The 27,303-nt window shown below is 37.2% G+C and overlaps 3 protein-coding genes across 6 annotated transcripts; 1 reads left to right on the top strand and 2 right to left on the bottom strand.

The window, feature by feature from the left end:
• Positions 1 to 1,002: 1,002 nt before the first annotated feature.
• Positions 1,003 to 7,530, bottom strand: zgc:158258 (uncharacterized protein LOC791186 homolog). Of its 2 annotated transcripts, none has more exons than XM_047804365.1 (4): positions 6,678 to 7,530; positions 5,562 to 5,664; positions 3,114 to 3,292; positions 1,003 to 2,458 (listed from the first exon to the last, which is right to left on the bottom strand). In XM_047804365.1, exons 2-4 carry the CDS (start codon positions 5,649 to 5,651, stop codon positions 2,170 to 2,172), a joined length of 558 nt encoding a protein of 185 aa, XP_047660321.1. In that variant the 5' UTR covers positions 5,652 to 5,664; positions 6,678 to 7,530; the 3' UTR covers positions 1,003 to 2,169. The 2 variants fall into 2 exon arrangements, with proteins under 2 accessions (XP_047660321.1, XP_047660320.1); XM_047804364.1 differs by having other exon boundaries at positions 1,004 to 2,458; positions 5,562 to 5,686; positions 6,678 to 7,527.
• Positions 7,531 to 9,873: 2,343 nt separating this feature from the next.
• yod1 (YOD1 deubiquitinase) lies at positions 9,874 to 16,466 on the bottom strand. Of its 3 annotated transcripts, none has more exons than XM_027154855.2 (3): positions 16,373 to 16,466; positions 13,475 to 13,691; positions 9,874 to 12,624 (listed from the first exon to the last, which is right to left on the bottom strand). In XM_027154855.2, exons 2-3 carry the CDS (start codon positions 13,680 to 13,682, stop codon positions 11,939 to 11,941), a joined length of 894 nt encoding a protein of 297 aa, XP_027010656.1. In that variant the 5' UTR covers positions 13,683 to 13,691; positions 16,373 to 16,466; the 3' UTR covers positions 9,874 to 11,938. The 3 variants fall into 3 exon arrangements, with proteins under 3 accessions (XP_027010656.1, XP_027010655.1, XP_047666319.1); XM_027154854.2 differs by lacking the exon at positions 16,373 to 16,466 and adding an exon at positions 13,933 to 14,090; XM_047810363.1 differs by lacking the exon at positions 16,373 to 16,466 and adding an exon at positions 13,849 to 13,994.
• A 2,076-nt stretch (positions 16,467 to 18,542) lies between these two features.
• Positions 18,543 to 24,081, top strand: snrpe (small nuclear ribonucleoprotein polypeptide E). Its single transcript, XM_027154856.2, has 5 exons — positions 18,543 to 18,731; positions 20,046 to 20,072; positions 20,273 to 20,335; positions 23,693 to 23,771; positions 23,867 to 24,081. Exons 1-5 carry the CDS (start codon positions 18,678 to 18,680, stop codon positions 23,920 to 23,922), a joined length of 279 nt encoding a protein of 92 aa, XP_027010657.1. The 5' UTR covers positions 18,543 to 18,677; the 3' UTR covers positions 23,923 to 24,081.
• Positions 24,082 to 27,303: the final 3,222 nt, after the last annotated feature.

The following is a 27,303-nucleotide window of genomic DNA, read 5'->3' as shown; positions in this document are numbered from 1 at the left end:
TCGTAAAACTAATCCCGTCCGAATAGGGCTATAGTGTGTCATTAAATGATGATTAACTGAGCTCAGGTCAGGTCTCCTTTATCAATTCTGCCAATAAACCAGCACATGTATTAATTAAGACAACAAATCTTATTGGTCATTGTGGGTTTATTTTTTCATGGCTGGAATAAATATTAACACAGGTGTTCATTGTTTGTCTCATTTTAGTTTATCATTTAATTAATCAGTTAAAGGTGGGGTGTACGTTGTTTGAGAAATGCTTCAGAAAGCTGAGTCGGGCCCGACAGACAAAACAATCGTGTAGCCAATGAGCAGGAAGGGGCGTGTCTTGTCAATATGCGGCGGAGAGAGTGTTCAGTGCACATGTGTGACATTAGCCGAAAGCGATTGAAACATTGACATGGCAGATAAAAATGAAAAGCGAAAAAAGGCTTACGATAAGGCAAGAAGCAGGACCCGGGTTATATAAGATCAGTTTTCCAGCTCTGGAGAGATCTGAAGGAGCGGGAAGGCCTGCAATGGGATGCCGAGGTCGCTTTTTTCCTTCTCGATAGGTGAGTAACGTTGGTTTTGCTTTGTTACACAGAACTAATATATGCCTTTGTCCTTTACATGATTATGCTTGTGTGTCATTTTTGCTTGTTTGTTTATCTGCAATCGTATTGTTCTTCCCTTCAGCTATGATAAAGACACATTTCTTTCCATTAGTCCCCTGGGTTATGTTTGTATGTGTGGGCGGAGCTATCGATACAGGGGTGGGACCCATTTGGGTTAGGGGCGTGTTTGTTTTGGTGATTTTATATGTCAACATTGGCTGTCAAACATCGTACACCCCACCTTTAATACAAGCATTGATCATTTTGTTACTATTACTAATAATGGATCAAGGAGAGTTTACGGTGTAAAGGATGGTGTAAAGTTTAAGTAAAGGATGAAATGTGAAAAGTTGAACAGCAATTTCTACATTTAAATGTTTAATTCTCTACATTAAATGTCCTGTAATCAATCACTTATAGCACATACTTCTCTTTTCCCTTTGTCTCACTCTTGAATCTAACAAGATGGAAATAAGCAGCTTATCATGTTGAAATCAACCCCTAAAAAGTAAAACTCCTCGGTCCTGAAGGTTTCCCGCAGCATTACGGTTTGACTTCTGACTGTTACAAAGCGCTGACACTGGAGACTCCTTCCATAAATAACATTTCAGTGACATTTTCTCCTTACAGAAAGAACTCCACCCGGATTTTTTAAATGATAATATTTATTACCAGGCTTATATTACACTACCCATACAAATCCCTGTTTAAGCAGTTTCTATAGAAACACAATGAATATTACAACCAGTGCATTAATATCAATCTGGGATTTGTCATTCAGCCTGAACTAATTCTGAACACTAACCGACAGATAATAATACGTCAGATTTCATCAGCACTGATGCTGTAAATGGTTGTTAAAGGAGCCTTTAAATGAAGTGACAGTTATTACTTAATTCTGTATTCTGATTCCTCGACTTCTTACATTACTTTAATGAAAATATCCTTTTTCTACACGTAAAAAGTTATCTAGAAGTTTCTAATATGAGCTGCCTATATTCCCAGACAGCTAAAATTAAACAAATGATTATAGTATTTATCATTGCACTGAATTTTTTTATCGATGTCCAAATTGAATGTATTAATAAAGTACAAAACTGTTAAAAGTGTCATAATTTGATACTTTCAGGTTCACAGTTCAGTCGAAGTTCCTGACTGTTTAATATCAAGTCTTTAAGCACCCCTAGTTCTCTTAGAGAACAATGCTAGAGAACAAACTGATACATCTACATCAGGAACCATCGGTAGGCTTAAGCTTAAGGCATGTGATAGCTTTTGGATTGTGGATTGCTCATCGTCAGACTCACTGATCTCAAAGGACTTCTCTAGTTGGACCTTCTGAGGTCAGTCTGGAAAGGAGCTTGACAATGGAGCATCCAAAAATTGTTTGTTTTCTGGCATTACACCCTCCTTTAATAGACCAAGTTTACTTAAAGCCTCCAACTTGTCCTTGTCTGGTCTCATCACACCACCATTTTAAGTAAATGTAGATAAGCATCCATTACAGGACAAAGACCCCCAGTGTGAAGCATCATCAGATAATGCTTGATCATTCTGAAGGATATGATCTTTATTAGGTAGTGTTTTTTTCCTCAGCACATGCCATTCCTTGTTTAGTAGGGATGCTACCATTGCTGGTTGTCAGGACAAAAGGTGCTGGAACCAGGAAAGTCTTAATTTGATTGATGTGATGTTTTTTGACAATTGTGCAACCTGACTCTGGAAAACTTTCAGCATCACCAGTGGAGAGACCGACATCCTCTATGGAATCGATGGTCTCCTCTAAAAACTTGAGACAGTCCTTCTCTTCTGCTGAGAGATCCTGTGAGCTATCAGTCACTGGGAAAGAGTTGCAGGATGACCTGAAAGCAGCAGGAACAACAGATACAGTCATGTCTGATTGTATATCTCACATAAAAATAAAAATCAATTCCTTGGCTATAATATCTCTTGTCTCACAGACAAAGTTCAGACAAAGTTAAACTATAACTGTTTAACAACAACAACAAAAATCAGCTGGTCATGTTTTGTGAAAGAAGCGTCGTTCATGTGATCCAGAGGACATCACACCTACAGGACAGTGACGTATGAAGCGAAGGAAGCAAAAATGGACTGATATACCAGGATATAATAAAGGAGAATTAAATCTTATTGCTGATGAAACTGAATCTAGACCTTTCAACAAGACAACAACCCCCAAACTGGAAGCCAGTATAAATCAAATTATACTGGTACACTGGAAGGTTAGCCAATCTCCTGATGTTCAATGAATTTGTTATAAATTTGTGGAGGTTTTTGTAAGCTTATGTAAGCTTATAGAATCAAAGCCAATTTTCTAAAAGGAAACTGCTTTACTTCTCACTGTAAGACGTCTTAAAGCTGTTATTTGGCATAACGGTTTTGCTAATACTGTTAGTTCTAATGTTGTTAAATAAATTCTAAGTGTCTAGATATTTATTTCCCCTCACTGTATAACTGTATACACAGTTGGTCGAGTAAAGCTCCTCATACACGTACATGTCCTGATGAACTCCACATGTTGTGCAGTGATGCTTTTTGCTAATCGTGTTTCCAAAGGTTTGGGAGTCATCACTGGAAAAATCACTGTGCTCTGTAAGTGTGGACTCGATGATCTCATCCAAATAACTGATACAAGCCTTCTCTTCGGTCGAAAGATGCTGTAAGCTACCATCACTCTGCAACACACACACACACACACACACACACACACACACACACACACACACACACACACGATAAGCAAAACATCCCAGGAACAAGGCATAAAAACAAAAAAAATCCTGTTCCTGTTCATAAAAACACATAAAGCAGTATTGAAATTTATCATTCAAAAGCATTAAACAGGAGCACAGTGTAAGACACAAGAGAAAAGTGCAAAACGCAAATGCAGATAACGTATCAACTCCAAAATTATTGGCACTCTTGTGGAAATAATTAACCACATGCTCAGAGCATATTTTTATTTTGCAATACCTCTTTAGAAAAGCCTTTAAAGAAAGGGTCATTAATTCATTAATTTTATGGACTTTATTTAATAGGTTGCTGAAGTTATATATAGTCATGTGAAAAAAGGAGACGCAGCATGAACGCCTGTGATTTTAATAAAATAGCAAAACATATGAGCATCAAAGGAAATTAAATTCAAATTAAAAGAATGTCTTTTTTTATAATTATCTGTAAAATCTAATTTCTTGTGAGGAAATAGTAAAGTCACCCCCGTATCGAGTTGTACTTAAATGGATAAAATGGCCTACAGGTGTATCATATCAGGGGCAAATTATTAGAACATTGTTACAGAGCATTTTGAAGAAGGCTTGTCTTATTTAAACCTCAGACATTTAGTTTTATTTGCTCTTAATTGTTGAAGTGAGAGGTAGCACCATGGTGAGATCCAAAAAGCTCTCTGAGGCCTTCAGAAAGAAGATAGTTGATCTTTATGAGTCTGGTAAGGGATAGAAAAAGATCTCAAAAGAATTTGTAATCAGCCATTCCACTGTCCGAAAATCATTTCCAAGTGATTAAAACCACTGTCAACAAGGCCAGGTCAGGACATCCAAGCAAATTCACCCCAAGTGCAGACTGTAAGATGCTTAAAGACGTCTCCAAAAACCCTAAAATATCATCATGGGACCTACAGCAAGTTCTTACTACAGTTGATGTCAAAACGCATGAATCTACAATCAGAAAGAGACTAAACCACTTTAATTATCATGGGAGGTGTGCAAGGAGGAATCCTTTACTGTCTAAGAAAATCATGAGGACAAGACTGAAGTTCGCCAAAGAACACAGAGACATCTGGAATAATGTGCTTTACAGATGAATCTAAAACAGAGGGCATGTTTGGCGTAAACCGGATACAGAATTTCAGCAAAAGAACCTTATATCAATTGTGAAATATGAAGGTGGAAGTGTTTGTGGTTTGGAGATGCTTTATTGCAGCAAGACCTGGTCAGCACATCATCATAGAATCCACTATGAATTTTACATTGTATCAGAAGGTGCTTGAGGAACATGTGAGACCATCTGTCAAAAAGCTGAAGCTGAAGCTGAACTGGACCTTGCAACATAACAATGACCCAAAACATACCAGTAAATCCACCAAGGACCGGCTGAACAGTAGAAAATGAAGAATTCTGGAATGGCCAAGTCAAAGCCCAGATCGAAATCCTATTGATATCCTGTGTGGGGATTTAAAACAGACTGTGCATGCAAAAAAAACTCCTCAAGCATCACAATGCTGAAAGAATTCTGCATTGATAAGTGGGGAAGTCGTTTTTTCAGTCGATGTCAGAAACTGGTAGAGTAGATGGCTACAAGAACCATCTCACTGAACTTATTTCACTGGAAAGGGGAACACACTAGCTATTAGGGTGTAATAGCTAGTGTATTAGCTATTACAGAGTGTCCTAACATTTTCCTCAGTTGAAATACAAATTTTTATCGATTTCTTTTGTTTAATAAAAAAAAAATATGTTTGTGATTTTTTTGTTGTTGTTTACGTGCAATTACATCACTTTCATCTACAGGAACAAAGTAAAACAAGATCAGAAATTGACATTTCATTTGACATAATACGTTTTTTTTTGTTTTATGGTGATGTCTCTTAAATGGTGCTAATTCTGGAGCTGTAGCCCAATAGTCTGGTTTCGAATTTGTAAGATCTCTACTCTGAATTGTAATGCAAATCTTACGCATCCGGTTGTCAGGTGACATTTTTCACAACCATTAATCACACAATCTGCTTGCCTTTTATTTCCATGTGACTTTTTGTCCTTAAGGAGCAACAAGAACAAACAATTGAGGTCTCGATTTTTGATTTTGAATTCACAAAATTATGATTTATTTTTTTTAGGACATTTATTATCACATCCAGAAAAAAAGTGTGCTCATGCAAAATCAAACGAACATCGACTGAATCGATTCAGGTAAAGAAGTTAGACTCACAGCTGGAGAGCTGAAGCTGATGATTCGGTCACAGCTGTTGGTACTGTCCGTGTATCCGTGTGCTTGTCTCTTCATGTTGCTCTTGGACATGGCAGTGTAAATCCTTATCGTAAAGATGTGAGGATCTTTGGATTAAAAAACTGCCTCAGTTAATGTTCACACAATTCACTGATTTTATCATTTTATGCCAAATTTAGCCCTCACTGTGATTGTAGGATGCTCAAGAGGCCTTTTGTGTATCGATGAAACATTTCTAGTGTTGCTTGTACAAGTGTGTGTGTACGCAGAAAGCTTTACGGTCATTTCAGTGAAAAGAGTTTGTGTAAAGTTTATTACAGTTTAATGTACAAAGTCCTTTCATTAAACCAGTCACACAACTGAATTGGGTCACAGCAAACCTTTGAACTTATCAGTGCTGTTCTCTCAAACTGCACACCTGATTTACCCAATAACTATAATAATGGACTGTTTTGATGAGAGTTGTTTTTTTTTTTACTAACTTACCTAAATTATAGTTCAACCACGTTTTCTGATGAATACCTTAACATCTGACTGAACATCTGTTTCCTGTCCTGAATACCGGTAAAGAATTTATTTACCTATTATAATGTAAGTTTTGCTTTTAAAATGATTTACATTTAAAATATATATAATCATTGCAATAACTATTGTATGTATGGTTTTATTTTAAGGCCCTAAAAACATCTTGTGACGAAAATGTCAGCTCAACAAAACAACAAAAAAAACCTCGTCTTTTAAACGGCTCTCTCAACTAAAATTCATCGTTTTTATTTAATTTGAATTAATTTGATTAACAAACAACAAAATCTTTGAGCAACGAATACAAATGTATCTGTATAATGATTCGTATGCTAATATTATTCATTTATTAAACGGGTAAAATTGCTTTTTTTTTGGTTTCCAATGTTAATTGAAAAGAGTCAATTCGTAGAGCCGTTTCTTTCGCAAACAACTGAATTAATGATTGATAAAAACCCAATTTGTGTTAAAAAAGTGTAGACCTACTGATTCATATGATGTGTCACTGGTATACTAATGGTCCATCTTTTAAACATAAGAAGAAATAAATACGCTTTTGATGCTTAGGAAACTTACCTGTCCTGAAGAAGCCCCACAGATAATCCGGTGTCTAACCCACTAAGCGTGTATTGGAGTAGTGCACTTTGAGATCCAGTGCCAATAAACGAATAAAAATTTCTTGGAAACAGATTGGACTACCGTTAACCAATCAAAACGCAAGCTGCTGTAGGCAGCAACAATCTGCGTTTAGGAAATAGATTCAAGGATCTGCCATGATCCCAAAGGAAATATATATTATTATTACATATTATTATTATTGGTACCACGTACCTACATGTACAGACCATCGATAAAAGATGTAGCCTGTTACATGACAAATTCCAAAAACTACCTATTTCTAACATTTCTAAATTAATTTGTTTGTGATTGTGAGAAAGAGAGAGAGAGAGAGATGTTTGTGGTCTTTCATGGGGTAAAAGCCAGGAAAGATGTTCCCTTATGAGCGTGTGCACATTTAAACAGTATTATACCAGTTATTTAATTTTTTTTTATTCCACTTCAGGTCACAGTTTTAGACTATTTTGTTAGTTGATTTGCATTAGGGCCAAAATGGGGGGGGGGGGGGGTTAACCATATTACCCAAGTGGCGGGTAATACATGTAATACCCAAGTGGCGATGCCTTTGGTAAGTTGCTCAGGATAAAGGTGTCTCCAAAAAGCAACAAATGTCAACGTAAAAAATGTACATGTACATTTAAACAAAACATGCAGTTCTTCATTCTGATAGATATTAATTCATTGATTTCATTCTCTACCGCTTATCCGAACTTCTCTGGTCATGGAGAGCCTGTGCCTATCTCAGGCATCATCAGGCATCGAGGCAGGATACACCCTGGACGGAGTGCCGACCCATCGCAGAGCACACACACTCTCATACACTCATGCAGTCACACACTACGGGCAATTTCCCAGAGATGCCATCAACCTACCATGCATGTCTTTGGACCGGGGAAGGAAACCGGAGTACCCGGAGGAAACCCCCGAGGCACGGGGAGAATATGCAAACTCCACATCCTACAAACACATTTAAATATAAGTCTAATATTAATTTTTAATTATGTATTCTATTAATCTTTATTATTCTTTATATAAACCTTTTGTTCTATGTTTATGTTCTGTAAAGCTGCTTTGAGACAATGTCAATTGTAAAAAGCGTTATACAAATAAACTTGAATTGAATTGAAAATTCTTAGGTTTCCAAAGATGAAACAGGCTTTTTGTGATCCAGTCTTCTGGTCGTGATGCAGACTTTTAAGGAGGGAACTATTGTGAGAGGATGTTGTTCTGTAGCAAAAACAGGGTTTTGCAGGTCTTCTGGGTTACGAGCCACAAGAACACATTAATCAGCATACTGAGACACAAGGATCTGCACAGCTGAGGTTGCCTGGAGTCTTCAGATATTAAAAAGGTTTCCATCCTGATGGAAATCACATTTCTGCTTTCCAGCTTGTCATGGAGATGCCTTGTGACAGAATGGCTGGGGGTGACAGGCTGGCATGAGGACATCAGGGCAGCACAGACATGATTATGATGGATCTGATATGATCAGATAGATATAACAAAGGAGTTTCCCAAAATGTTTGATTGGTGTTTTCGATTTTATACTGAAACGTAATGCCATGTGATTTTGTTTTATTTTCTTGGTTAAAAACCAAAAGTTTACTCCTGACCGTGTTTCCACACACACCGAAATAAATATTTAGATATTTAAATCAACCACCAGAGACTAGATTTGATTTAGATTTTATGAATTGTGCAAATATATGTAGATTTGATTAGACAAAAACATTTACACAAATAATTTAATCTAAATACTGAATAAATTCTTGTAAGGAAATGAACACATTTGCATTGCCATAAACCATGCCAGCTGAATGAGCTATTTTTGTGTTTAATTGTAAAAAATAAAATGTCAATATCGTTAATGTTAATTGTTGAGTCGAGAATTCTCGAGAATTTTCTGTTAAGTTTATGTAACGCTTCTGTGTCCGGCCTTTGTGTTAGCTGTGTGTAAAATCGATCGATGAACGGCTGGAATAAACCGTGTGAAGAGTGAGCATGCGCCGAGGAGTTTGATTGGTCCGGGAAGTCAGATGTCGGCACAACACCGGAAAGGGGGCGGGAAGTTTGTGCATTTGACTGGGATAAATCTTAAAACAGGTTTATTCATTTTCTACCACTTATACGAACTTCTCGGGTCACGGGGAGCCTGTGACTATCTCAGGCGTCATCGGGCATCGAGGCAGGATACACCCTGGATGGAGTGCCAACCCATCACAGAGCACACACACACACTCTCATTCACTCACACACTATGGACAATTTTCCAGAGATGCCAATCAACCTACCATGCATGTCTTTGGACCGGGGGAGGAAACCGGAGTACCCGGAGGAAACCCCCGAGGCACGGGGAGAACATGCAAACTCCATACACACAAGGCGGAGGCGGGAATCGAACCCCCAACCCTGGAGGTGTGAGGCGAATGTGCTACCCACTAAGCCACCACTTAAAACAGGTTTATTAAGTGAATTAAATTGAGAAACTTTAACTCAGACATAGGGTTGCAAAATTCCGGTAATTTTCAAGGCTGGAAACTTTCCATGGGAATTAACGGTAATTTAAAAAAAAATGCAGAGTTGCCTATAACAAGGAACTTACAGTAAATGTAGTTTAAAAAAAAGATCTTGCAGCATAATTTTGTTTAAAACAACAAGGTTTAATGCATTTTAAGTTGAATTTGTACCCTGCGTTCCTCGGTCACTTGCACACAGCACGCTGCTTTCTGGAGGGCCATTGAGGCCAAAACCCCTGCATGTACTTGCATTCTTCCATAACATGCACAGTAACACTTTATTTTAGGGTCATTTAACTAGTTGCTTATTAGCATGAATATTAATAGAATATTGTCTATTTATTAGTACTTATTAAGCAAATATTAATGCCTTATTCTGCATTACCTTATTCTACATTCTTACTTGTACCCAATACCTAAACTTAATAACTACCTTACTAACTCTTAATAAGCAGTAAATTATCAGTATTACCACATGCACAGATCATTTGATGACCCTCTCTCACACACTCTAATTTTCACAAACAGTTGTTTATGTCCCGTGTTCCTTTAGTTTATTTGCACTAGTGTAAAGAAAGAAGAAAAAAAAACTTAAACAACTACTTGTAAAAAATCTTCAGTCTTCAGTAAAACAGTGCGAAGCCTCAACATGAACCTTTATTTCAGGTTTCAGAGCTTTCTCACCCACTCACATCTCACTTAGTAAAGAAGCTTTAATCTCAACTTCATAACACAAAGATTGCCTAAATCAAATCTGGTCAAAAAAACAAAAAAAAAAGAGAGAGAGAGAGGTTTAATAATAACAAGACATTTCCTTTGGCGTCACAGTGGAACAATTCTGCAAAATAAAAATTGTACAATAACTTAAGTGTTGTAGTGAGTAGACAGTAGACGGTACCTGACTGTATGTACTTTTCAGAACTTGGAATACATTTCGTATACAGTTTATAAACTTGTACTACTAAGTTATCGAGTAACATTTGCCCCAGTGTTTCAGAAAAGTCTGATATGACACAATTCTCCACTTAAGAAAAAAACAAAAACAAACTCACTGCACTTCAGTCGATCAAAAAAAAAGCTTCGAGTGTTTTGCGTTTGCGGTTAGGAGAAACAAACACCACCACGCACCCGAACGTGTAACCGGGTCAGCGTTGTTTTCTCTACAAACACACACCAAGGCCTGAGCTCTCATTAGTTTAACGAGAACTTCAAATGAGAAGCTTAGAGATAAAGTCGTTCACCTCTGCAAGCACTTCAAGTAATAGGTAATATTTAGACACTGAGAATTTTAGACCATGATTGTTCTGAAATGGTTAGGGATGCACTGAACCGATACCCGGAACCAAAAGCGTACTGGGACTGGAGCGGAGTATCTCAAAACTTCATTTTTAACACTACAGATTAAACAGATCTGGATTTCTGAAAGACCTTGAAGGAAAACTTCAGCATGAAACACATTGTAAACATTAGACTCAAAGTCCCAGAATACAGTGACATTATGGCAGACTGGGCTTGGCGAGTTAGCTCGGCTGTCATGACCAAGCTTTGGAAGCCGTTTGTACTCATGACAGATTAAAGGACTAGAGCATCGTTCTCTTTCGACACAGGTGAAGCGCTGCGCTAACAGAGCGCCGAGTTAATGAGTCTTCTGAAAGTTCCATGATAAAAGAGCACGTGTTAATTATAAAGATTGATCACTAATGTAGCCACTGATCCACTGATGTATTTTATGATGTGAAAGCCGGTGACAGAAGGCATGTGGACGCAAGACACAAACTGACTTGAAGTCTGAACTCAACATTGTGCCATTGATTCAGTTACTTCAGTTAGTATATATATATATATATATATATATATATATATATATATATATATATATATATATATATATATATAGGTTAAAATGTTCAACTAATGTAATAGTGCCATCTAGTCTGACAGTCCTGCGAGTTCTAGGGTGCTTTCATAACTGTACGAATCAGAAAATTACATCTGAAACACAATGCAAAAAAAATATAATATTAATAATAATAATATTGTCTGAGGGGATTGTAGAGTTTAAACGGCATTTATATGGAATGTACAAAATGACAGAATAAAGTAACAAACCCTTGCCAAGATGCTTTTGTCTGATGTCTGCTGTTTATTTTCTCAGAAACACATCGTGCTTCTACAGCTCTAGGCTCAGTTTGCTCCTCGAGACTCACTTTAACAGCCCACATAACTGCTACTGAACAAAATGTTGTCTGTAACCCAAATCACATGCCATTCTCTGTTCACGCCCTGTCCAGATTTGATCCTCGCCCGAGTGCGATTCATGTTCTCACCTGCACAAACGAGGAACTCGCACCAGGACTCGAATCGAACGGAATATGTGAAACACTGCATATATGAAAGTACCCTTACGTTTTGGTTTGAATTGAGGCTCAGTTGATTAGGCAACAGATTCAACTGCTACTAATACGTTTGTAAAATGTTATTACAATACTGTGACAACACACACACACACACACACACACACCAAATTAATGCTTCAAACTTTGTTAAAGAATGTCAAAACCCAGTGTCGTCCATAGCTGCAATAAAGGGGGAGGGATCAGAATAACGTGAGGTAGAGAACTTCACTGAGACACAGCTGTGAAATCATGAGAACATGTAGCGTTGTGGTAACAGACAAGTCTGAGGTTTGTGATCAGCCAAGTTTTAAACCTCGCCGAAATTAGTGTGGCCCGTCTCCTTGGCGTGTTCCCTCGCCTCCTTCTGTCCCACTAGGCCAGTCTGACACGTCATGCAGCGCAGCGCGAAACGGTTCACGTCCGTGAACTGGCGTTTGCGGCGTGCCTCGTCGGCCAGCTCCAGCGCCTCCGCCAGAACGACGTCGTCAGACGTGGAGAAGATGGTCTGCGGCGGGCAGTCCGTCCCGGGCACACGCATCTGCAGCGGGTCGTAGTGGATGCCGTCGTAGATGAGCAGCACGCGCTTGCTGTAGCCGGCGTCCTCGCCAAATCGGTCCACACGAACCATTTGAGTGCCGACCACACAGATCTCACATTGGTAAAACTTAGACAGGATGGAGAGCTCGATGGCACCACCCCACGTGTCACTGCGGCGGATCCAAGCACAGTAGTCCTCGTTACTTTTCCCCAGCACGGCTTCGCTGTACGCGGTGGGATCGTTGGCTACGATGTGGGCAATCAGCTGCCGCATGTCGGACGAACAGGCCGCGTTATACACGCCTCCCTCCACCACGTAATTAACACTGGTGAACAGACACGAATTATCAGCGGGCACCGTGCGACGCTCCAGCACAGGTCGACTGTCCAAGAGTGGGGTTTTTGGCATGCTGACTTTAGGCTTGTTCTTTTCTTCCTCTACAATGAGCGTGTCTCCTAGGAGAGAAGTCAGGACTCATGAGAAAAGAACTCTTTAAAACTAGTGTTAGATTTGCTGAGTTTACAGAGAAAAAGAAATAAAACTGATGACCTGATGATTCTTCTCCTGATTGTATTAAAAAAAACTAAGTTGTAAAAAGATTAACACAGTTTACAAGCTTTCAAATCATATCTTGGAACTATTTAAATTTAAAGGTGGGGTCTCCAATATTTGAGAACTGCTTCTGAAAACTGCGTTAGGCCACCAAACAAAACAAAAATCAAAACAAACGTGTAGCCAATGAGCAGAAAGGGGCGGGTCTTGCCAATATGGGCCGAAAGAGTGTTCAGTGCGCATGTGTGCATTTGCGCATATTCACAGATTGGAGTTTCAATAACTCAATAACTCCTGAGCTAAACGCTGTTACTACATAAAACACGGTTGTAGCTGCCTCTCTACATTACTAGATTTCCTGGAACAATCAGGGAAAAAAGCCTAAAATCTCGACGAGACCATGTCTGCAATAACACTGCACTGATCCAACAGATTACTGTAAATAATTGCAAATTTACAGAAAGTCTTGTAAATAAATTAATATTTTAATTAATATTTGATATTAACAACAGGACACGGATGCTGTCTCAGTGGTGTTAAGCTTGTCCAGGTGATCAGTCTAGTTCACAATTTACATTTCTACATTGCCCTCTAGTGGAGAAACCGAGAATAGGTTTTTTCAATTCTTGTAATTCAATTAAGGTTCATAAGACCTCCTTTATTTCTGAACACGGTTTCTAATTTCATTTAACAAGCCTGACTCAATCTGATTATCAGGCTGCGAGTTTTTCAGCCCGCTCTAAACCTCCTCACCAGATTTTATGGGGAAATCTTTCAGATGTGCATCTCCGTTGCTGAAATCCAAGCTTGTGGGCGGGTAACCCACCATAACTTTCTGGACATCACATGGGATTCCTGTCAGCTCTTCCACCTTGTCTTTCAACTCCTTAACACAGGACTGGTGCGTCAGACCTTGCATCAGATGAGTCCCGTTCTTAGACTTACACCGCAATCGCAACATCCTGAGTCCCTGATGAAAGAAAGGAATTACAAGACCAGTGAAAAGTTTCACCCACACCTGATAAAGTCTGTTTTTTTTTGTTTTGTTTTTTTAATAAAATATACATTTTTTCAAATTGATGAAAACCAGAACCTCAAAACCCCAAAATTATTTATTATCTACTTACTTATATTTAATTATAATTATTATCTACTTGTTACGTTACATTAGCTGTTAGGGCATCATGCAACAGCTACATGTTTCTTCCTACCTCCCAAAAAAATTGCAGTAGGTTGATTAGCTACTCTTAATTGCCCCTAGATGTCGATGTGTATTTTCAGAATGCCCTGGGATCCAATCCAGGCTGTATTCCCATTTCACACCAGATCAGAATCAGAATCAGAATCAGAATGGGGTATATTGGCCAAGTGTGTTCACACTAGGGTTGCAAAATTCCGGGAATTCTCAAGGTTGGAAACTTTCCATGGGAACTAACAGGAATATATGGAAATAAATACAGAATTTTTAAAAATGCCTATAACAAGGAACTTGATTGTAGTTTAAAAAAAATCTTGCAGCATTATTTTGTTTAAAACAACAAGATTTAATGCATTTTAAAGTACCCTGAACCCTGCGTTCCTCGGTCACTTGCACACAGCACGCTGCTTACTTAAGGGCCATTGAGGCCAAAACCCCCTGCATGTACTTGCATTCTTCCATAACATGCACAGTAACACTAGTTGCTTATTAGCATGAATATTAATAGAATATTGTCTATTTATTAGTACTTATTAAGCAAATATTAATGCCTTATTCTGCATTCTTAATTGTACCCAATACCTAAACTTAATAACTTTCTTACTAACTCTTAATAAGCAGTAAATTAGGAGTGTTACCACATGCACAGATAATTTGATGACCCTCACTCACACACTCACCCCCCCTGAAATAATAAAAAAAAAAAAACCCTCCCTATATCACTTAAGTACCACAGAATCCTCCATATATCACCTTGACTACCAGAGAAGCAGAGACCTAATAAGCTTGAGGGAAAAAATGCTTAATTTTACATTTTGTTTGCGACTTTTTTCAGAAGGGCAAGGGTGAGGGATGCTTTCATTTTACAGCAATTATAGGGAAATATGTTTATTACAATTATTAAGTTTCTTATGTTTATTACAAGCATAATAATGTTTATTATGCTTTTGTGTTACTCAATGAAAGAATCAATTAAAGTTCTACTTACAGTTAAATCAGTCAAGATGTCATTTTAAATATTTGTATTACCTTGCATGTATGTCTGCTTATGACCAAACAAAATGTTTATTTATGTTTGTATATGATATAGTTTATATACATTTCCCCTTTATTTCCAAATAATTCCCATAAATTCCTGTAAATTCTCATAAATTCCTGCTAAGTTTCCAATTTGGAATATTCACCAAAATTCCCTAGATTAAATTCCCGTGGAAAGTTTCCGGAAAGTTTCCGCCCCTTTGCAACCCTAGTTCACACACAAAAGGAATTTGGTTCCAGCTATTTGTGACTCTCTCATAAGTAAAGACATACATAACACTATACTATACAAGACAAGGCAATACAGACCATGTGAGACAATACTGACAGTACGAGTATTAAATATGAATACAAAATATATGACTGATCAGTGACGTACACAAAGTGTTAGAAGTGCAAATAACAGTATTGTGCACTATTATGCTTTTGTGCAATATACAGCAACAGTAGTGTGTAACCTATTACCGATTTAATCTAAGTCTCAACAGCTCAAAAACAAATCTATTTCACAAACACAAAACTCGACAGCCAAAAATAACACTGTACACTTAAAACATAAAAAAATATTGGGGATTTTTTTTTTTTTTACATAAATTTGTACTGTTGGGTTTGGTGATTGTTATTAACAGATTATGATTAAACCACTAACTTACAGAGATGTATAACAACCTAAACGAACCCTGGCTTGGTGTTATTTGTTTTTGATAACAAACGAGGTGTTGTTGTTTTTTTTTTTTACCCAAATAAATGATTTAGTCAGAACAGGAGGAAGCTCACAGAGTCACTGACTACAGTAATGTAACAAAAGCACATCCTCTGTCATTGTCCACTCACAGGCACTGATGCAGCACTTTTATAAACAAACATGCTAACTTTAACCTGATGGAATATGACCATACACATTGTAATGTAAATCAGAATAAAATCTATTTATGTTATTGAATTGAATAGAGGACTAGTTTATTACAGTAGTTTTGAGATGTAGCCATTTTAATTTTAATAGCTATTCAAGCACAGAAACACAACATAACAATAAATATCGCACATAAAACAAATTCATAACTTAAATCTGTGTTAAATATGTGACGTGTCTATTGTTAAACCTGTATGTGGTCAGTCCAAATTAAACCTGCTGTGTGTGTGTGTGTGTGTGTGTGTGTGTGTGTGTGTGTGTGTGTGTGTGTGTGTGTGTGTGTGTGTGTGTGTGTGTGTTAAATAACCGGCGTTTGCTAACCACAATGAATCAAACTAGCTAAAACAAGCTAATTAGCATTAGCTAGTTGGGTAAAGTAGTGCAGCCCTGGTTGTAATTTTGTATTGCGGCAGATAAACATGTCAGACGTGCAACATGATTAATATTTTACATCTAATTGTTTCACCGTCGAATACAATTACAAATATCCCAGTGTACTCACCAAGGAGAGCTTCTTATAACAACAACAATGAACACACTGACCAATAAGCAAGGTGAGTTTGTCGTCATCAGCGTCTGCGTACTACGTCATCAACGTGCGCGGAAAACACGAGTTAGTGACTATACAAGTTAGTTAGACCTCTGTGTTTTGTTAATAAAATAACACAAAACACTTTTATATATTTGTAAATGTGTAAATGTTCCACTAAACAAATTTTATTTATGTAAATATGTACACAGGGCTCTCAAGTTTCGAAGACAGGAAAGAGTGACATTTCCAACCCCCCAGCAAACACCCCCACACCAAAATCCCCCTGATGATACTGGGCTTTACTAATATATTTAATATATCTTCACATTTGTATTCTTTATACTATATTTACTAATAAGCGTTGTATAACATGAAAAGTCTAATAACTTAAAGTATTATTTCTATTGAATATTCTTTTATCAATCCCTATCCCGAGCAAGCAAGGAAAGACTCCCTGAGAGGACATGAGGAAGAAACATTTGAGTAAGGGGGTTCCTCTCTCTCTCTCTCTCTCTCTCTCTCTCTCTCTCTCTATATATATATATATATATATATATATATATATATATATATATATATATATATATATATATATACACTTTTTCATTTTATAGATAAGTTATGTTTTATTATGTTTAAAACATAAGTATAAATTTATAAAACATGTTTAGAAATGTTTTATAAATCAATATCATGTGCCTAAAAAAAAGTTTTGCAAATTGAGCCATTGGATGTGAGGTTAATGAGAATTTTGGGTGGATGAACGACCCGCAAACATCAAATACAACAAGATATCATGGAGTTAAGAGTAGAGATTGAGGTTGTGTCAAAATTTAATTTTAAAAGGTTTCAAGAGCTCAAAGGCACCACAATCATGGACTCACCATGAAATTCAATCAGCATGACTGTTTAAATGGACATTTAGTAGTAGTAGTAGTAGTAGTAGTAGTAGTAGTAGTAGAAAAAGTTATTATTATTATTATTATTATTATTAGTAGTAGTAGTAGTAGTAGTAGTAGTAGTAATAATTTTTTATTATTTCGGGGGTTTCCTCCCCCGGTCCAAAGACATGCATGGCAGGTTGATTGGCATCTCTGGAAAATTGTCCGTAGTGTGTGAGTGTGTGTGAAGTAGTGTGTGTGTGTGCTCTGCGATGGGTTGGCACTCCGTCCAGGGTGTATCCTGCCTCGATGCCTGATGACGCCTGAGAGCACAGGCTCCCCGTGACCCGAGAAGTTCGGATAAGCTGTAGAAAATGAATGAATGAATGAATTTTTTTTATTATTTTTATTTATTTATTTGTTTGTTTTGATTTGTTTTATTAGGTTTATTTGATTTGTATGAGATGATTATATAACATACTCCTCTGAACTGTACTGGATCCCACTACTTGTGGTTGTTATAATGTCACTGTCTGGTTTGGGAACTGCACCACCTCGGATCGCAAGACCCTGCAGCGGATAGTGAGGACAGCAGAGATCATTGGAGTCTTTCTTTCCTCTATCATGGACACTTCCACCACACGCTGCATCCGCAAAGCCAACAGCATTGTGGATGACCCCACACACCCGTCACACACACTCTTCACCCTACTGCCGTCTGGAAAAAGGTACCAAAGCATTCGGGCCTAACGACCAGATTGTGTAACAGTTTCTTCCCACAAGCCATCAGACTCATCAACTGTACGGACCGCACACCTACACCAAACACACGCACTTCCAATATACTTCTATCAACCTGTTTACATGCTGTTTTTGCACACTTTTTGCACAGGCTGTATCACATTTCACTCATTATATTATTATTCGCACAATACTTTACATTATCTCAGGGACCTGTTGCTATGAAACTGTTTTCATTCTAGTATTTATGCACAAGCAATATTGTTGCACTGTCTTGTTTGTCTTGTCCTGCACTGTTTGTGGCTAGGACTTACTTACTAAGTCCTTATAGCTCTGTGTTTGTTTTATGTAGCACTATGGTCCTGGAGAAACGTTGTCTCATTTAACTTTGTACTGCAACAGCTATATGGTTGAAATAACAATAAAAGCTTCTTGGCTTGACTTGATATAGCCTTATGAACGCATGGCCTCCATGACGCACGTGGCGCTGCGCCACTTGAGGACGCATGATTATCTAAAACGTAATTCTACTTCCGGTGCGCGGCCATTGTTGCTTTTAACAACGTGAAGAGTTCGTTAAACCCGCCAAAGTCTCACGGTTCTTTCGAATTCTTATCGTTTAGCGAAGAACATATAGAGATCATTTCTAAATAATGGCGTACAGAGGACAAGGACAGAAAGTTCAGAAGGTTATGGTGCAACCCATTGTATCCTTTCATTCTGTTAGCCGCTTAGCATGTTAGCATGTAGCCGAAAACTCATTCATTTAGCGAAGTTAGCAACTAGCTAACAGTAGGACGAGTATTAAATTTTTTTCACGTGTTTTGTTAAATTTGTATGTGGTCAGTCCACATTAAATCTGCTTTGTGTGTGTGTGTCTGTGTGTTTCTGCGCGCGCGTGTGTGTGTTTCTGCGCGCGTGTGTGTGTCTGTGTCTGTCTTTGTGTGTGTGTGTCTGTGTTTCTGCATGTCTGTGTGTGTCTGTCTGTCTTTCTCTGTGTGTGTGTCTGTCTGTCTGTCTTTCTCTCTCTGTGTCTGTGTGTGTGTCTGTCTTTCTCTGTGTGTGTGTCTGTCTTTCTCTGTGTGTGTGTCTGTCTTTCTCTGTGTGTGTGTCTGTCTGTCTCTGTGTGTGTCTGTCTGTCTCTCTGTGTGTGTGTCTGTCTGTCTTTGTGTGTGTGTGTCTGTCTGTCTCTGTGTCTGTCTGTCTGTCTGTCTCTGTGTCTGTCTGTCTGTCTGTCTGTCTCTGTGTGTGTGTGTCTGTCTGTCTCTGTGTGTGTGTGTCTATCTGTCTGTCTCTGTGTGTGTCTGTCTGTCTCTGTGTGTGTCTGTCTGTCTCTGTGTGTGTGTGTCTGTCTGTCTTTGTGTGTGTGTCTGTCTGTCTCTGTGTCTGTCTGTCTGTCTGTCTCTGTGTCTGTCTGTCTGTCTCTGTGTGTGTGTGTCTGTCTGTCTCTGTGTGTGTGTGTCTATCTGTCTGTCTCTGTGTGTGTGTCTGTCTGTCTCTGTGTGTGTGTCTGTGTGTGTTGTCATTCTTGCAATATTTTTTAATAATATTAAATTATGTTGATTTATATTAATATTACTTACGTTTCCAAATGTCTTTATTGGCATTTACATGTAATTTCGAACTTTTGTGGGAAATTTCTTTTAATTAAACTATTCACGTGTCTTTCTCAGATGATTTGACACTTTGTCGAGTCTTCTTTTTTTTGCTTTTTATTATTATTATTATTATTATAATTATTATTTTATGCAACAGTTTCACCCATAGGTATGTAAGAACAGTAACCATTTGCCAAATTTTCTGTAATTAGATTCCTGTAAAAATAAAAAAAATTAGCCGAACCGATTGGAATCGACTCTTATCGGTGAGCCAACCTAAATGATCTGACTCATGTAAACGAGTAAGAATTTCTATCACTAGTTGAGACAATAAGATGTATTTGGTATAATTTGGTTAAAAAAATTTTCTTCTTAAATGTAAATATAATGCTTTGTTGCTTGGCCTTGACTTTATCAACCCAGAACCTTATTTTCAGGTATCTACAGAATGTAAGTATTACTTTATATATACATATTTATAACCTATTTGTTAATTTACCACACTGTTACATATACTGATGTAGTAATGTAATGCTTGTCCAAGACTACTTTGAATTCTCTTAGAAAACGATTTTTTCACACATAATGCAAGTCAGTTGTCTTTTTATAATGAAGCATATTTTTTCCTGTCATTCTTTTCATCCATGCAGCGATCCCGTATCCAGGTTTGGCTGTACGAGCAGATCAACATGCGGATAGAAGGCTGCATTATCGTGAGTGAACATGCATCACCATGCTACAGTTTAAACGTACAAGGCTATAAGGGTTGCATCTCTGTTTCTGGAAGGATATATGCGTTTTGATACTGACAGTTACTTTTACCATGATTAATCACTCTCCTGTTTCTTGAAAACTTTCTTTATGTATTCATGTGAACTTCACTTGCACTGATTTGCAAGGGGACCCGAATGATTGATAGTTCCTGTTATCGCTTACTAGGGCTGGGCGATATGGCCAAAAACTGTATCACGATATCAGTGTTTCATATCGGTCGATATCGATATATATTGAACTTTTTTATGACCCATTATATATAATATAATAAGGACCATGTGAAAAATATATACATTTTTATTTTAAGCTTAACCTTCCTCTTATCATAATCCCTTCAGTTATTAAGACAGAAATGTCAACAACCAGGAAAACTCAAATAAATAAAATGTAAACATAAGTCTAAAGTCACAATGAACACTTAACAATTATCTCTTAACATTTAAGGTGCAAAATGAAAGAAAATGTAAGAAATGCTTAATAAAGTGTAATAAAATAGTGCAAAGTGTTAAATATAAACAGAGAAACCTGAGAATTTAATGCAAGTTTAGTGCTCGGAAGTTCACTAGCTGTTCACCTTCTGGTGAATAAAGTGTTTTAAAATATGTACAGTGTTATGTAAACATAAATTAAACAGGTAGACTGAGACACATTAATAAAAAACACAAACCTGATACACTACAGTAACATTGTTTGAAATATAAAACCTGCAGAAATATGAAAAAGTAACTCAATTTATTCTTACTCTAATCACAATAAATGCACAATAACGTGACGTGAGCTTTAACATGAATTAAAAGAGGCTTAGAGGCAGAGGAATTTGCCTCGAAAATTGCTGGCAAGCTGACTTTACTATATACCTCTTTTATTTACAATTTCCTCGCTCGCTGCGGCGCTCACTTTCTGCTCATCAGTCGCCAGTTACTGAAGAGGAATATAGCACCAGCACGAGACAACGATATTGCGCAACCAAAACGTTACGTTGCTAGGTTACCAGAGAGTTAGCGCCTTTTGTTAATGCAACCAAACTTGCCTCGCGACTTCCGTTTTCTTCCGACGAAGAATAAAAAATATCGAAAGTCTTATCGAGCACATTTTATATCACTATCGATCACGTGTCTATCGCGATACATATCGTTACAGTTTTAACATCCAGCCCTATCGCTTACGTTAATTTACACAATAGGTTGTCTCTCCTGAAGACTTTCCTGTGCTGGGAAACTTTACCATGAGCATTACAAAGTGCTGATGTTTGAGACTTCTATAAATGTTGTATAAATGTGTCCTAACAAAAACGCCAAAGTATTGGTCATTCTAATGTACATTGTTGTGTTTTATTAAAGAACAGTTTATTGGTCTTGGATTATGTGGTGCATCCAAGTGCAAGTCCCTGTGTATGAACTGTTAGTATACAGTGGTGTGAGAGTGTTTTTACACGTTTGTCACACTTTAATGTTTCAGATCATGAAACAAATTTAAATATTACTCAAAGATATCACAAGTAAACACAGCATGCAGTTTTTAAATGAAGGTTTTTAATTATCAAGGGAAAATAAATCCAAACCCAAATCTCCGTGTGAAAAAGTGTTTGCCCCCCTGTTAAAATAACTGGTTTATCACACCTGAGTTAAATTTTTCTAGCCACACCCAGGCCTGATTACTGCCACACCTGTTCACAATCAAGAAATCACTTAAATAAGACCTGATTGACAGTGAAGTAGACCAAAAGATCCTCAAAAGCTACACATCATGCAGAGATTTAAACAAATGACCGAGAAAGTAATTAAGATCTTTCAGACAGGAAAAAGGTATAAAGCCATTTTTAAAGCTTTGGGACTCCAGCGACCCACAGTGAGAGCCATTATTCACAAATGGTGAAAACATGGAACAGTGGTGAATCTTCCCAGTAGTGGCCGGCCGACCAAAATTACCCCAAGAGCGCAACGACTCATCCATGATGTCACAAAAGACGCCACATCATCCATAGAACTGCAGACCTCAGTTAAGGTCAGTGGTCATGACTGCACCATAAGAAAGAGACTGGGGAAAAATGGCCTGCATGGCAGAGTTCCAAGATGAAAACTGCTGCTTAGCAAAACGAACATCGTCTCAGATTTGCCAGAAAACATTTTTGATGATCTTTAAGACTTTTGGGGAAATACTCCAAAAGGAGTATTAGGACAATGATCCAAAACACACCAGCAAGTCCACCTCTGTTTGGCTGAAGAAAAACAAAATGAAGACTTTGGAGTGGCCGAGTCAAAGTCCTGACTTGAATCCTATTGAGATGCTGTGGCCTAGCCTAAAAAAAAAGCGGTTCATGCTCGAAAACCCTCCAATGTGCCTGTATTACAACATTTCTGCAAAGATGAGTAGACCAAAATTCCCCCACAGCGCTGTAACAGATTCCTTGCACGTTATCACAAACTTGATTGTGGTTCTTGCTGCTAAGGGCGGCACAACCAGTTATTAGGTTTAGTGGGCAATCACTTTCACACAGGGCCATGTAGGTTTTGATGTTGTTTTCCCTTAATAATAAAAACCTTTATTTAAAAACTGCATGCTGTGTTTACTTATCTTTGACTAATATATACATTTGTTTGATCTGAAACATTAAAGCATGCAAAAAAAATGTCAGGAATCAGGAAGGGGGCCAACACTTTTTCACACCACTGTAGAGGTTCTAACAATAACATAATGAGTGCATTAATGTAACGTAAACATATGACAATTAGTCATTTATGTAACGGCTGGAGCTTAAAAAACCTCCCATCCAATCAGATTACAAGAATTCGACTGCACTTTGATATAAACCAAAATATACAATTAGAAAGCATGCAATTGTAATAAACTGTCTTAATTATATTTCCTGATTCCGTCCCTTAGCCTTGTTAATGTACCAAGAGATCACCCGGTTCAGTTTTTACTCAGTGTCTACATTTATCCTTACTTAAAGAAACAGCATGCCATTTTTTTCCCAGTTAGATTTAATGTTTTTCTTTGCCATTATTAATAGTACATAAGTCTGTTTAATAAGTACACAAGTTGGTGTTTAAAACAAACGCATTAATATAATTCTGTGACTGGAAGTGGCACAACATTCAGAGCTTCTGAATGAAAATGAGAGTTGAAATTGAGAATAGATGTAGATGATTGGTTAAAACAAAATTCAGAATTTCAGCTATTGCTTTATCTTTAAAAATAAATAAATAATGAAATTTGTATTACTGGTTTAAGAAAGTTGTTTTCGGTGAAAATTTTGATTCACTATAAAAAATGTATTTGTTTTTTAATTTTAGGGTTTTGATGAATACATGAACTTGGTTCTGGATGATGCAGAGGAAGTGCACATGAAGACCAAGAACAGGAAACCTTTAGGTAAAAACTTCACCGAATGTGCTTGTTGTGTTTAAAAAAATAAAGTCGACATAACTTGTAATTTCACTTTGTGTCTTTTTTGTTCTGTCCAACAGGGAGGATCATGCTGAAAGGAGACAACATCACGCTGCTACAGAGCGTCTCAAATTAACCTCGCCTCGATTTCATGGAACAATGATGGAGTATTGTCTGATTGTTTTTTTCCATAGCCTTGGGTTCATTTGTTGGATTTTTGACTTATTTCTAAGCAGTGATTTATAATGCCTCATGTTTTTGTGAACAAACCCCATTAAAGAATTTTTGTTTTTGATTTTGACCATGTTGTGTTTTTCTTTCTCTCGTATCGACCTATATGAACATTTGAATAAAAATGAATTACTGTTGTACATAATGCAATGTCTAGCTTACATAAGTATTTCCCTAAATAAGAAGATATACAGTATAGCTAGATTTTTTTGTATCATTAGTCTCCCCCCCCCCCCTTTAAATGTAATTTATATATTTATTATATTTTTAACATGATAAACCTGGTTTGTTTGAGTGCATCTCTAGTGAAAACCCTGAAGAGTGTCGATGAGTGTGTTTTGGGTTTTATTTCTATTTTATCTTGCAAGCTTTATAGAGACCCTTTTAAAAGTTAAGATTAAATCTGTTGGTCGTTGCTCTTAAATATTGCACGCCTGCTGGGGAAAAAACTAAATAGTGTTCACGAATGAATGTTTGTGTTTGTTTACGGAAAAAAGAGATTTCCCTTATGTCCCAAAGTATATCGATAAACTAATCTGATCATTGCTTCAGGACTTTCTTTAAATAAAAAAATAACTAAATAGTCTGTCTTTGTGCTCATGGCATCATGAAGTTTTCCTAACTTAATATTTGTCTTCCTGCTACTAAGCTGGGCGAAACGCTCAACTGCAGTGTGGCGTTAAAACAAACCTGTGACGTATGTTTGTTACAGGATGTTGCTGTGCTCTAAGTGAGTAAGATGACATATTACAACTGGAATACTATGAGACACAGATTCTTAAACACAGAACCCATTAAAAGAAATGATACAAGATTCAATAAGCACAACAGTAGCACAAGGGTACCGAGTCGTGATCTCTTGATAGTAGATGTTGACTACATGTGGTCTCTTAGGACAACAAACTCCTAATCAATACTCAATTGTCAGATTATCTGACTGTAGAAAGGACATTATGCATAATAACACTCTCTAGTGTTTATAACAGTTTATAATCACACCCTCCAGTGTCACCCAAATGAGGATGAGATTCACTTTTTTAATCTGGTTCCTCTTCCAACTAAGGGAGTTTCTCCTCACCACAGTCACCTCAGTCACCTCAGGCTTGTTCATATAAATATATATGATATGTTCAGATAAATACAAACACATTTAAATATCAGTCTAATATTAAAGTTATTTTTTTTTCTTTTTGTAGTATTTCTTATGTTCTGTGAAGCTGCTTTGAAAGATTTCAAAATTTTAAGGAACATTTCTGATGTTTTACCTCAGTAAATAAAGATGTTTTACCTCAGTATATAAATATGTTTTACCTCAGTAAATAAAGATTGTTTACCTCAGTAAATAAAGATGTTTTACCTCAGTATATAAAGATGTTTTACCTCAGTAAATAAAGATGTTTTACCTCAGTAAATAAAGATGTTTTATCTCAGTAAAAAATGTTTTACCTCAGTAAATAAAGATGTTTTACCTCAGTAAATAAACTTATTTATTTAGATAGATCTGTTCTAAGACCCCACCGAGGAAGACAATTTTATTTCATTTATTTTACAATGCTGGATCTGACCTCATTTAACACTTTTTAAATCTGATCTGTGCACCAGGCAAGTGTTTCAAGGTTTATCACGATACCACAGAAGTGCTGATGATTTATTTCCTCTGATGGTTGGTGGTGTGTGATGGGAATCAGACTTCAGCTGTAAGCAATACTGGTCTTTTTTCTTAGAAAAAGCTATAATGGTTCTTACAAACGTTTTACAAACCCACAAGAGGGCAGTACATCCATTTACACACCTGTTGAAGAATGATCACACCTTATTCATGATAATAAACGAGTGACATTGATGACCTTTTTTATAAACTCAAGTATTCATGAGAAATCTTATAGAATTTTATAGACTAAAATGTGTATGCATGTTTTTCCTCTTGATAGATTCAGCTATAAACTATTAAAACACCTGGCCTCTTTATATATATTTATTATGATTCACTCTACTCAATTGTGATCAATACATTGTTTAGTAACATCTAGAAAAAATATCGAAAGGAAACAAAACCAAATGCATTATCTATTAATAACAGGCGTTTTCTTCAACAGGAAGTGTGATAACGATCTGAAAATATGAAAGGTGTCGCATGTCAGCAAAAGCACCACACAGTGGCATGTTCCTCCATTGATGAGCTCTGTTACTGAGGCAGGAGGTTCTGCTGCTGGTGGAGGGGAAGCTTCATAGATAGGAACTTGCCGACAACCTGAGAAGGAAGTGGCATCTCAATTACTTTCAGCGAGTTTGCAAGTTCTTGTGGAAAGCTGGAGTACCATGTGCTGCATTCTGCAGCTTCAGTGGTAGGAAGTCAGTTGCTGACTCCAGACCCCCCCGACACACACACACACACACACACACACACACACACAGAGTGTTACTTCAGAACTCCGACCGCAAGTGCTCGGTAGCTGCCTGTGGATTGAAACCGCAGTGATATTGCATCAGGCTTTCGTTTTATCTCTGTGGGGATGTGAATATAGTGTGACTTAGAGTACGGGTTTGTGCACGATTAAAGGCCGCGTACCACTCATCAAGATTCGGCATTATCTTTTCAAGGAAAATGTCTTAAGCAAACTTGTTACTCCATTGTGTAGAAACACAATCCAGCATTCTCAAAGATGCCTGTTTATAGATGAGAGCTTATAGAGAAGTGTTTAACCAATCTCTTCTGAAAGATTGTACCTTTGTGTCATATTTGCTAGCAAACTATAGGCTCTTTTCCCCAAAAATATAAACAAATCATTCATTTAAAACCTCAGTCACTGACCAGGATAGAACATTTACTAAAGATGGATGAATTAACACAGCAGGTAATGTTTTGCCCAGCATCTGCCTGCATGTTAATGAGCAAGCATTTCACACCTGAGCGCCGCTTCAACGACTTTATGATTCAAATCAATTCAGTTATATTTGTATAGCAACAACGTTTTACCAATGGACATATGGTCACAAAGGATCTTTATAGAAATAAATATGTTCAGGATACAAATGATAATTTTATCTCTAATGAGCAAGTCAGAGGTGACGATGGCGAGGAAAAACTCCCTGAGATGATATGAGGAAGAAACCTTGTGAGGAACCAGAGAGATGTAATAAATCATTTCCCTTCTTTAACTATACTATATGATTCGTTCTAGATTTGTATAAAGTTATTTTTATTGCACTACTCTACATGTTCAGGCTAGCAGTAGTTTAAATGAGCAACATAAAATGACCGATATGTTGAAAAAATGATCCTCGA

This window comes from Tachysurus fulvidraco, chromosome 2 (genome assembly GCF_022655615.1).
Source record: "Tachysurus fulvidraco isolate hzauxx_2018 chromosome 2, HZAU_PFXX_2.0, whole genome shotgun sequence".
Taxonomy (NCBI): domain Eukaryota; kingdom Metazoa; phylum Chordata; class Actinopteri; order Siluriformes; family Bagridae; genus Tachysurus; species Tachysurus fulvidraco.
This window is presented reverse-complemented; position numbering and strand designations above follow the sequence as displayed.

Coding starts and splice junctions, on each gene's coding strand:
- zgc:158258 (XM_047804365.1), bottom strand. CDS start 5,651: ATGTCCAAGAGCAACATGAAGAGACAAGCACACGGATACACGGACAGT. Junction 3,293..5,561: donor TCAGCTTCAGCTCTCCAGCT/GTGAGTCTAACT, acceptor TGTGTGTTGCAG/AGTGATGGTAGCTTACAGCA. Junction 2,459..3,113: donor TGTGGAGTTCATCAGGACAT/GTACGTGTATGA, acceptor TGCTGCTTTCAG/GTCATCCTGCAACTCTTTCC.
- snrpe (XM_027154856.2), top strand. CDS start 18,678: ATGGCGTACAGAGGACAAGGACAGAAAGTTCAGAAGGTTATGGTGCAA. Junction 20,073..20,272: donor TTTTCAGGTATCTACAGAAT/GTAAGTATTACT, acceptor TCATCCATGCAG/CGATCCCGTATCCAGGTTTG. Junction 23,772..23,866: donor CAAGAACAGGAAACCTTTAG/GTAAAAACTTCA, acceptor TCTGTCCAACAG/GGAGGATCATGCTGAAAGGA.
- yod1 (XM_027154855.2), bottom strand. CDS start 13,682: ATGTTGCGATTGCGGTGTAAGTCTAAGAACGGGACTCATCTGATGCAA. Junction 12,625..13,474: donor AGATTTCCCCATAAAATCTG/GTGAGGAGGTTT, acceptor CTTCTCTCCTAG/GAGACACGCTCATTGTAGAG.